The sequence below is a fragment of the Phalacrocorax aristotelis genome, chromosome 7 (assembly GCF_949628215.1).
Source record: "Phalacrocorax aristotelis chromosome 7, bGulAri2.1, whole genome shotgun sequence".
Classification (NCBI taxonomy): domain Eukaryota; kingdom Metazoa; phylum Chordata; class Aves; order Suliformes; family Phalacrocoracidae; genus Phalacrocorax; species Phalacrocorax aristotelis.
The window spans coordinates 53,513,760-53,525,840 of record NC_134282.1 but is presented as its reverse complement, the minus strand read 5'-3'; the positions used below and the strand labels follow the sequence as shown (position 1 = coordinate 53,525,840).

Below are 12,081 nucleotides of genomic sequence, written 5' to 3'. Positions count from 1 at the left end.
CGAAGCTGCAGCTCCTACGCTTCTGACAACGGAGTTTCTGAATTCACAGCCATGAGGTGAAAACGCAGCTACGGTTTGTTACACGGGGCACAGAGCGAGTGCTCAGCTACGCCTCACTTCTCCAGCAGTTCCACAATCAATCCTTTGCGCCACAGCGCTCCACTTCTGCTCACCTTTGATTCCCGCTAGTGAAAAGTTGCAATTTTTTCACTATTTTTTTTATCTCTGGCTCTGAATTCTTGGAACAAAACTGGCCAAACTGTAAAAAGAATGGTCTTACCTGTAACTGAGATCTCGTGCGAATTACTGGGAACAACCTTTGTTACGCACAGCCTACAGACGCAGCTGCCTCTGAATGATCTGTGGTTTCAAAACTCCGAATGAGTTCAGTTTGTGTCCTTAAATGGATTATTATTTTTTTTTTACAATACCCTTATTTTCTCAGGAGCCTCAGTTTTCAAATCAAAGTTTATTAAAATGTCAAAAATAGAACTTACAGTTTCACATATGAAATAAGAGGGCATACATAGTACAGGCCTTTAGTAACAAAATAGGTGAATAATGCTTAACAAGCTCAAGCAGGGAGGTGGCATCACCGGCCATTAACATACAATCTCAGGTTAAGGAAATCTAAACGCTAACGCAAACATGCTCATACATATCTATCGGGGGGGATAGTTCGATCTAGCGTGAGAAGAGTAGGCTGCTTCCTTTGGGAGAGTGAACTAGATGCATCCCAGCAGCAGGGACTGGCGCGACTCCTCCAGCATCCACGTACTGGAGGAAACGTAAGATGAACCAAAACATTTGTGGAGTAATATGGTACTTTTTTTTTCTTTTTTAAAGCCTCATTAATCCGAAGAGCGCAATTCAAGGGCCCGTCTGGGAACCTGACTCGTTGCTAAAACGGCAGCTGGGGCAAAGGCTCCTGCTGGAGAAGTCCTTGTCCCGTGTTGTGCGCCAGGGTTTGTCGCTCCGTCTGAGGTGAGCCTCTTGGTCTCACATCAGGAACCGCCTCATTTCTAGCAACCGCCAGAAAGGAACATCTGAAAGATTCAATGCTCCCGAGTCCTTAACTGCCCTTTCTGTTAAAAATTAAATATTTGATTCATCTGAATATTCAAGACAACATAAATACAAAAGCATGTACGTAATAGAAAACATATACTGAATTTCGTAACCATACCGCTCAATCAGCTACTATATAGCGACTAATTATTTCTCATTCTAGCTTACCAGCTTATTTGTGAAATCCCATTCCTCCCACCTATCCAGTACCTTAGAGAACTAGGAAAGCTGACCGACGTTTTGTGATACGGCTGAAGTCCTTCACTGAGCTGCGTTCTTCTCTCTCCTCGTGCTTTTCCAGTTAGTAACCCGCACAAGGCGCGGACGTCAACACTTGCTGCTTGAGATGGAGCCCTGAATATTCTTCGCCCTGCAAAGGAGTCCTCTGCACGGTTCAAGCTACGCTGATCCTTATGGGGAGAGGAAACTTAATGTGTTTAACGCTTTCTCAAAGGTTACCCGCTAACCTTTTCATGGCATACGTGGGCAGCCGGAGCTTTGGGGAAACGCGTTACAACTAGATTTCTCTGTCCTTGTACGCACGCATGCTGATTCCTGGTGATTAAATCAAACGGACAGCACTGGATCACTTCTAAGACAAGCTTAACACAAAATACAAACTGCAATTCAGTTCAATACATTAATAATAATAATAATAATTAAAAAAAATCACCACAGTCATTTAAAACCACAAGGCCATCAATATCATCTGCCAGCAGCCAGGCCCTTGTGTATGGCTACACCAATTAAAAAGAGTCAAAGTTCCTGCTAGTGACTCTCTACCAGTAACAAAAATGTATGAAATCCTGGTAAAACTAGCCAAGACTACCATTAAATGAGAGGATATTCCAGTACAGATATGTAATCTAAGCTAGGGCGGGGTCGATCGCATACATCTGTGCTACATATCAAAGCTACTTTAATGAAGTTTTAGGAAAAAGTGAAACCAAGGAGAAGCCATGCGCACCCCTGGGCGCCGCTGCCTACAGCGCCCACAGCCGAACGCTACCTCTTCCCTTCAGGTCCGCGGGAAGGGCAGGGTGAAGCTCGTTTCGGCTCCGACGACGGGGGGAATTCGCTTTCATCTGTACAATCCACTCCAACTGGGCAACACGAAAGGAGCCTCGGCCGTAACGTCCCTTGGATCACGCCCCGTCCCCGACCTTTACCTCGCCGTTCGTCGCATGGTACAGGACTTTCCCTTTGACTTTATAAGGTAACTTTAGAAACCAGGAAGCTTTTATGAATTAGTGAGAAGGCAAAGGGGAGGAGAGGAAATTAACACTTTAGTGGAGATAATCTCCGTTTTATCTGACTGCCCCAGCTTACGTCTTCCGTTTGGAGTCATTTTACTTAAAGGGTGATGAGGGGAGACGAACCACAGTTTTTATGCATCATCTGAGTCCTGTTTTTCAAAAGGCACCTATTAATAACGCTTAGCAATTCATTCTCCTTTATCGAGCAGAAGACAAATCTGGCTGAGAGCGGAAATCCAGGTCCAGTTCTTACCTGGAGGCGATTCACGTGCAAACTTCATATTACAGTCAGGGTTCCTTCCAGCTCGTAGCCTCTGGGCCAGGCTGGCTTCCCGCGCACGCCGCCACGTGTAACGAACCCTCCGACACTGGAGTTCAGGGTGTCGTTTTGCCGCTCACGCACAAGGCCCCACAGAGTCCAACTTCCTCCACAATTATGTGGACAGTGAAAGCAGTTTGTTCACTAAAATATGACTTAAAGGGGAGGAAACCTGGGGCCATTTTACAGATCTTTTTCCCCTCTCTCACTAAAACAGCAAGTCAAACACTGCCACGAAGGCCAGGATTAAGTTTTGTCTGCGACTCTGTTAGAAACCTGCATCTGAAAGCATATGCCAAGTCAATTCACAACGACAGACAGACCTACTTTTTAGGTGGTTAGAAAACACAGTTTTATAGAGGTGCTCTTATTGCACGAGTCCGTGCAATCGGAGATTTAACTGAAACCAGACACATTGCAAAAACAAATTTTAAAATCCTACAAAACCTCCAGCGCTATGATACGAGCCATGCTGCGCAGGGAAAGCTCCAGCCAAAATCCTGCGAGAGGATACTCAGAAGCGCCTGCGTTGCTCAGGAGCACAACCACCACCGAAAGTCTTCCTCAGAATTTAGATTTCGTATACAAAATGCCATTTCTTGTTTCTGGAAGAAAACTCTCCTCTAAAGCATCTTTTCATTTGCCCGGTAAAACAAACACCGGCACTGAGCCTCTCGGGTCACCCGTCCCTGCGTCTGCCGGACAAGGGGCGCCTCGTACCCGGTTCTTGCCGATGCCTCCGGTCCGAAAGCGTTGGTTTTTGGCAAAGCGAGTGGTGGGGTTGATAAACGGAGCGGTCTCAAAGGAAGAGGCACATGGGAAAAGCCTCTCCCTACAGAGAGGCAGGTACGTGGAAATTCCAGACCAGTGTTTGAAATGCCGTTACCAGTCGGTGCCCCCGTACGGACCGGGGCGCTCGGAGGATGCAAACCTCAACCCGGCACGCAGGAAAGCTGCCACTGATCTCAGCGGGGCCGCTCGCGGTCGCGAGCACAGAAGTTTGCAGGACTAAAGCCTTAACACAAAGTCCATCCGAGTCTGTCCGTCCCAGAGCCAGATCCGGCTTGTGTGTTTGTATATGGAAACAAGAAAAAAAAAAAGATTTCCATAGGAAACTGATTATCGCTTTCTCCCCTCCCCTTTCTAATATTTTGGCACAAATGCATATGATATTCAATGCAGATATAAAGAAACAGATAATCGGATAGCACTGACAAAGTTATGAGACTTGTTTGGCAAATTTGAACCGTAAAACCAAGTGCTAAGGGTTGGGTTTTTTTCCAGTTGTGGAAGTTGTTTGCCATGACAGTTGCTGCAGGGAAAAAAAAAATATATATATATATATTAAACAGTCCAGAGCATGTATGTTTAAAATGAACATTTTATAATACAAGTAAATACACACTCTCCCAATTTCTCCAGGCAAAAACACATCTCGGAGCATTTTCACCAGCTGAAGTAAGTTTTGAACAGAGGGGTTTTGTGCCTGAGATGCCCCGGCCCATGCGCGGTCACACGTGACAGCGTGGGATCACCTATTAAATGGTATATTCTGAAAATGGCAGCAAGGGCCTGTTCACTTCCATCACCAGAGCCGACCTGGACACTGCATTCGCTAAGCCCCTAACAAGTGGCAGAGAGCCATTCAATGTACTGAGAAAACAGAACACAAACTTTCTGTAGTTAATGCAAATAGGCTGCACAATAACGAAGGCTTGGCTTATCCAGCCCGAGCTCCCCACGTGACAAACGTCTGTCGGTGAGCAGCTCGCCTCAAAAAGCTGCTGCAGCGATACCAGAAGGAGCCTGAAGATTGGCCTTTTGCTTCACGTCGATCAGTCTGAGACCATCGGGGTATCAGCTGCATCCCTCAGGCACAAAGCAAGACTCTGCCTCCTTGTTGGTGGTCCAGCGTGGGAAATTCATTCCTTTTTGGAACATTACTGGGGGAATTAATTCTTGCGTGTTCTTTAAATGCTTCCTTTTCCCCGCTACTGCTGCAGTCCCAGGGATCCTGCGTGGATCAGGTGGATGGAGACAGGAATGCATGAGCAAGAGTCGTCCCAAAGTCCCACGGTATCTGGCTTTGCAGAGATGCTGCGTGACACGAGCCTGGAGTTGTGTGAGGCAAACGGGAAGTTCCCTCTGAGCCATCAGCGGCTCCCGCGTGCTCACAACGGCAGGGAGCAAGGAGCCAGGTGGGCTGACACGGCTGGAGGCAGAGCACTGGCTGCTCTCCGCTGAAACAAAGTCCAGTTTTTTATCATGATAAACTTCAGCTTCAAATTCGAACTGCAATGGCCCATAGCATTGTAACCAAAGTGCTAACAGTTTCAGTGGAAGTGGCTTAAACGGGTATTTATTTAAAAAAACCAACAAAACAACAAAACCAAAAAAACAAGAAAACCCACGTGTTTGGGGTTTTTTTAGCAGATTTTTTTTCCTCATCACTTCAATAACTGGGAATTTGTTTAGTCTGCACTCTGCATTTTGCTAAGGGTTAAGCCAATTCCATTTTCCAGAGTCTCTGTTCCCCCCACCCACCCCCAGGAGATGTTTCCTTAGGAGACACTGGAACAACGAATACTCGGGGAGCCCATTTGTGTCAGGACCTTGTCTAGCCACTGCAAAGGACCATTAAGATGCAGTTCAATCCAGCAGGGAGTACTGGTCACAGTCTGCCGCCTACAAGAAGGGGTGGGGGGGAGAGAAGAAAAGGAAAAAAAAAAAAAAAGAACATAAATGTGACTTACGAAACTTTACAAATGTGAAAAGGTTTTACAGCTACTGAAGCATTCTTTCCTGCTTAGACAATAGTCTTGCATGTGGGGCCAGCGGAATGTCTCTCTCCTCTGTAACACGCTTTTGGGCTACGCTGCCAACTTCTTTTAAAAACCCTACCTCTTCTCTTTACATTTTTTATGATCCCAAAGGAGCAACTCACCAAATAACCTATTTACTACTCAGATTCCTGAAAACAGGCAGCTTCTGATTCCCTGAAGAGAAAGGAAGGTGATTATCTAAGCAAAATTCTCCAGTTTTATTTTGCAGACCGTGCCTCTCCTAATGAGATCGCATCGTAAGCAGTTTACCAAATATGTTACATTTCTCGATGTCTAAGACAAGGATATTCTCTTTTTACCGTATCTTTAGGTTTTAGCAGGGTGTGGAAGTGATGGAGAGAGACCACTCAGCCATTCGGACTCCCTCCTGCAGCCCCACGGAGCCCTCTCCCTCCCGCGGCAGAGCTGCCGCTGAGCATCCTTTTTGCACAGCCCGGGCGGATGCGCTGGAGGTTGGAACCCGGCGCTACCCACGCCACGTATGGGGCCCTCCAACAGATCTGCATTTGATCAGCTGCCTCCGAAGAAGCAGAAATGCTGCAGAGTGTAAAAAGCTGCAAAACCTATCGAAAAAGCAGAGACATGGTATTAAACCATGTGTTTTAAAATCCCTCACAAGTTGGCGGCTGTGGCCGTAGAGGGGGATCCTTGCTGCTGGGTCAGCGCACACCGTGCTTTTGCTTACCCCTGCCACAAAGCACCTTCCCCCTCTCCTATCTGCCTCTGTCATTCTCCCTGAGGCCAGACCCCGTGGAGTGTCTCCAGATGGTAAAGCAGGAAGAGATGGGAAGGAAGGGAAGGGAAGCCAAGGGGCTCTCCCTCCTCTGCCGAGGGATGGCCTAAGTCTTGTTCCAGGCAGAGAGGCAGGGACAGCTGCTGTGGAGGAGGAGGATTACGAAGAAAGAGAAATAGCCTGGAAACAGCCGTGTTTTACACCCTCATTTCCCACAGAAGCTGTCCTTGGAATCTGTTTGTGGGAGGGAGAAGCCAAAGTCTGCAGGGCTCAGGGAGAAACCGCTGCTGAAGAGGGGACCCCCTGCTCGGTGGGGCTGCCCTGCGCTCCCCCCGCCATCCCGGCCCCTTTGCGGCAGGGTAGGGAGGCTCTGCAACCCCGTTCTGTTGCTGAATCTGTACCTCTCATCCTTTGAACCGAAAATGGAAGCAGCTCCCTGAAGGCACCCCACCCATTCCCAGCTCAGGCGCGGCTGACCGGAGCTGGCAGGCCAGGCGATGCCCCAGGAGTGGGCGTATGGGCAGGGCTTGTCCCATACAGCACTTAATGGTAAGTGTTCTGCATTAAAGCGTGTCTCGTGAGCTGTGTGGGCAGGAGGACTGCAGGACAGGGAGAGCAGAGCACCTCCCACTCAGTCCGCTTCAGCAAAGCACACAAACCTCTCAGGTCCCAGGAAAAACTAGTCTCCCTTAACTTAACACAGAACATTCCTGTTTGCTGCCTGAAACCAGCCTCACGCTGAGAGTCCAACTACTGTCCCGGCAACGCTGTACAGAAACCCACTACCCGTGGGGCTGCCACACTTCTGCCCTCTCTGCAAATCTACCACGGCAAGCTTCACTCCACCTTCCCACCCAGACGACCAACACGTTGGCTCCAGCATCGCAGAACGGCAAACCCTCAAAGCTCTCCATTCCTTCAGCTTGCGCCACCGGGCTCTTGCTGGACAGAGCAGAACCTCTGTATGGCAGGCTGCTTGGGCAACTGGCATCTCCCCGCTTCCCTCCACCAAACCCCTGGCACACGAGAGCACTAAACACCCCACCAATTAGACCGCTCTAAAGGCTAAGCAGCGAACCAGAAATCACTGGAACAGCGCTCTGGATGCAGCTCCCGCAGTAACGTTTTCATATATGAATCAGTTCAACAAATAAGCGTGCTCTGACAAAGGCAACCAGATGTAGTATTTTGTGGCAAGGAAATGAAGGAGCAAGAAAGCAGCTTCGGCGCGGTCAGCGTGAGCGTAGGGTTTCACTGACTACAATACTCTAATGAGATAGTTGACTTTCCGTAAGTCATGCTCATATGGATTTCATTACGAGCCATGGCTGCGAGCCAGGGCTGAAATGCTCTGGCCCGGGTGCAGGACAATTTCAAAACAAAATGGACTCCAAACATCTGGAGAACTGAAGAAAGTGGGAGAGTAATGTGCAGGGCCGAGGCTCCAGCTGATGCTATGGCATCTCCCCTGTCTGCTGCAGGCAGCTGTGCAGGGGGAGCATCGGCAGAGAGCCTCGCTGCTCTGGGAAGCAGAGGCTGCCCCGGATTTGCAAAGGAGGCCACAGATTTAAAGGGTACACAGTCAAGTAGGTATTTCAAAATCACATTTGGCTTCAGTCCTTGCGAGCTTTCTCTCTCATAAAACGACATTCATTTTCCGACGAATTTTGTCTCCCCTACTTGTACCATTAAACACTGATTTCACTCCCTGTGCTACTTAGGGACATTTGCCTGGTCATGCAGTGGAGCGACAGCAACACAAGCTACGGAGTACTGTGGCCCTCACGCTGTCAGAACCACCATATCATCAGTTCCAAACACCAGACCCTTCCGCACCTCCTTCTTTATCTTCAATATTCACTGGGAAAAATAGTAACCCTGTTCCTCCCACCGCCTCCAGTCACATTTAAGCGACTGCCCTTTGACTAAGGAAAGGATGAGTAGATTAACTACAATTTTGCAGCGACTCTAGCAGTTCTTCCAAATGTAAATTTTCGAGACGATATGCTTTTGTTTTAATCCCATTAGTCCCTGATAAAAGCAGCACCAAACCCAACCCATATCTATCAGGAAGCACTCACACTGATCCTACCCTGATAACAGTGGAGCCATAAGACACTCAAACTATCAAATACGCATCTAATTTTAAGGAAAACAATATAATAGTTTCTACACAGGCCATCTGGATTTATCTACTGTGCTTCAAGTAAAGCCCTTGGTTCGTACAACCCTGTGACCAAATGCACATGGTCTTCCACGTGTATCATGACGTATGTTTTACACAAACACGATGGGAAGAACAAAAGACGAGATCAACACGTTCTCAACAGCTACAACCTGTCTGCATCACTAAAGAGGTGCTGTGCTAAGTCCCCCTCTTAAAAGCTGAGAGAAGGCAGCTTTGCAGAGCACTGTCCCAGGCTGTGAGATGCAGGAGCGGCAATGGCAAGCACAAGCGTACCGCGAAGTTCCATTCAAAAGGCCTGACCTGTATTCTGCTCCCCAGCCCTTGACAAAGCTCATTCGAATTGTGCACATTCTGGTCAGCTGATACACGGCTTCGAAGCCCTGATTTACGGACTGAGCCAAGAGAGCGGCGAATTCCTGGTTGTTAAAAATCTTCAGGTTACATCCTGTGAAAAAAAGAACACGACAAGAACAAGGCATTAGCTTAACTAGATTAAGAAATCTGCTTCTTTCTGAGGATGGGAAGAAACTCAGTGCTGCTTTCCCATGTCCTCAGAGCACGGGATACTACGAACAGATTGTTTAAACCCAGCGTTTCAGAAAAGGAGTCAAGGTTACCACATTTCCACAGCTCGTATGCTGAGAAGGAAGAAAACCGTCTTACGGGACGGAGAACCATGGACGCAAGTGCCCGCACAGCAGGCTGCGATCTGTGAGACCGGACCTGGGATCCTCCCGTGGAACCTCCTTCCATCTCCTTTACAATCGTTTCCCTCATATTGCAATTTAAAGGCCTAACTATGACCGTAACACTTAACAACGGCAATCGCTACGGGGCCTGACAGGCTAAAACCAGGAACTCCCTGCTGCTGGACTTACGTGGTGTCCGTCAGCAGAAGTAATGAAGAAGTTATGAAGTGGGACCGCTCTGGCAAGCCAGAAACCAGCTGTCAGGGTTAGAAAGGCTGGTGGCAGAGCTGCTTCTGCTGTAATCTTCTCTTAAAAGTAACTATCACGCACCAAACTCCTTTAAAACTGGAGTTTTTCCCCAGTGATTAGTCCCAGCTAAAAGGCTGGGAACAACTTATTCAACCATTTTTAGGGATAAAGGTAAAATATAACAACATCCTTCATAGTTCAATAAATAAATAAAAAACCAAACGCACAACTCTCAAAAAAAGCATTGCGATGCTTGCTTTCTCCCAGATAACCAGAAACAAGTTAAACTCTGAAATTTGGCACGCAACTAATGCTCATTTGGGATTACATATGAGCCAAGTCTGAAAAACAACCATTTGGACTGTGATGAATTGTATTTTTTACTAAAAAATCCCTTCTGAGCCTACTCCTTTGGGCTGGACTCATGCTGTCATCTGTTTTGGGTCGATCTGCATACAGCAAAGCGTAACCGCATGCAACAGCTCAGCAGCTGCAGGAACAACCACCCATTTTTGTGGCCATAGAGAGCACAGCCCGAGAGCCGTGGATCTTGCAGAGTTTGAAGGGAAGCCGTGTCAGGCGTACTGCAGTCTGAGGGGGGAAAATACCATGGGTGAGAGCACCAGGGCCAGGCTGAGCACAGAGAAAGGGCTATGGCAAGGAAAGCAAAACACTCGATCAGGATCAGACTGCCACGCTGTTCACACTTCAGGACTGGATGGGAACAGGTCTCTCTACGACTGTGCCTGGGAGGAGTGGGTACGACTTGATCTTGTCAACACGGGAATGAAGAAACTGCTTCAAACCCAGCAAAAACTTGAAGACGAGTCTGAGAAAGCGGCCAAAGACTGTGGCAAAAGCAGGGAGAGCTGGAGTCCAAAAAATGCGCCTTAGATGAATCTACAGCGGAAATGTGGATTGTTTATGCCTTCAGATGTTGACTCCAGCCAGGGTGGACTCTTGTGATGTGGCTGGAGAATTAAGTCATGTTTGCAACACTGGCAGCTGCTTCCTAAGCATCTGAGAAAGGAAACGCATTAAGATGGGCCAGAGGTTGCAGCGTATGGATCTCTTCCCAAAAGAAGGACAATCTTTATACAAATATTTCTAAACAAAAAACTTCATTTTTTAAATATATACATACTTTTAACTGTAAAAAAATTTGCTTTTGTAAGCCTCGCTAAATAGCTAAATTTCCTTTTGAATGGCATCCTCTCAGCCTAGCACTTTTGCATGTATCTAACAAAAAAGGATTTTCTTCCTAGATAGATGCAATAAATTCTCTCGCAATCTTTCAGCATGTTTTAGGCATACATTTGCTGTAACCAGAACAAGGTGTCTGCAAATGCGATTTCCCTAGAATAAAACTAATTGTCAAGGGGGGCGGGGGGGGGGGGGGGGGGGGCGGCGGCGCGTGTGTGTAAGTTTTATTACAGAAGAGAAAAAAGTAATAATTTCAATCTATTATGGGTGAACCTAAGTTAAGAAAAATCTCTTACGTTATATGATTTTACTTAAAGGTACAAACACAATTGTAAACATGACTATCAGATAATTACAATACAGTAATGGACTGATAAAACACTGCATGGAACAAGTGGCGGATTCTGCTCTTAGTTCTGATGAGATACCGAGGTACCATTTCTTCCTACTTGTATGAATGTAGCGCAAACAATTGCTGGAGCATACCTAGTGGCCTGCTTTATCACTACCTTCATCCTACATGCTATAAAAAAATGCCCTGCTCAAGTTGTCAAGCTGCTTATAACAGGGTTCAAGTTTCTGATCATTGTCAAGAACGGAGGTCAGCAAATCCACGCCTGCCTTGACAAAGAGCTGCTTTCCATAGCAAGTCCCTGTCTGCAAAGGCGAAGCCCACGCAGGATCACGGAGAAGGCATGCATCCTCACCTGGTGGAATCTTGCACACTGTTGCTGGGTGCCAGCCGTAGCGTTGGTTGCAGTTGGGAGACTGGACAAAAATGGCACTGTCGCTAAGGCACTCGGCAAACACCTCGCCACCAATGTAGTAGAGCCTTACTCCTCTTCCTAGGAAACAAACGGCACAGTTTTGGTTTAGCTTAAAACACTCTGCAAAATCTGCCAGAAGAGCGGTAGAGACGTAGGCAACCTCTGCATGAGACAGCTCGTAAAAAGCAGCTAAACCACGAATGATGGAAAATGAAAACCACCTCTTTCGGCCCACTGGGTAATCCCATTAGGGAGCAATAAATTTGCCCTGTGAGCGAGTTAAGCCAAGGAAGGCAGGAGGACCAATTTATAAAGTCAGCATTGTACCCTCCAGCCCCGTTGTCAGTCACAGCCTGGACTGCGTACATTTACCACCTCACAGCCTGCTTACTCCAAACATACACGTCTCTGATATTTTCCATATGAACGTTCTATCAGTTAACATATGGTTTTCAACCTTTTCTGAAAGTCATAGCAGCTGGCTACAACTGTTTGTTTATTTACGTCGTGATTTGGAATTAAATTATACAACGTTTTCAAATCACTGCCTTTTGCCTGAGATTACATCATATACAAGGACAAACAGGCATTTCCCATCAGAGTTTACACAAATTATTAAAATCTCAGTTAATAAAGAAACACATTTCAGGAATACGTCTTTGTTACTCAAATAAACATTCGCTGTGGTCTCGGTGTTCCTATTTGGATATCTTGCTTTCATTCTTCCATAGAGCATAGGGAGCCTCCCGAATTTAAACACTGGTTT

The 12,081-nt window shown here is 47.0% G+C and overlaps 1 protein-coding gene across 1 annotated transcript in view; it reads right to left on the bottom strand.

The window, feature by feature from the left end:
- Positions 1–449: 449 nt before the first annotated feature.
- SMAD3 (SMAD family member 3) overlaps positions 450–12,081 on the bottom strand; it is an 80,160-nt gene continuing 68,528 nt past the window's right edge. Inside the window, exons 7-9 of the mRNA XM_075100771.1 lie at positions 11,256–11,393; positions 8,708–8,852; positions 450–5,328 (exon numbers count right to left, since the gene is read on the bottom strand). Coding sequence (XP_074956872.1) covers positions 5,205–5,328; positions 8,708–8,852; positions 11,256–11,393 — 407 coding nt within the window. The 3' untranslated portion in view covers positions 450–5,204. The remainder of the gene's footprint in view (positions 5,329–8,707; positions 8,853–11,255; positions 11,394–12,081) is intronic.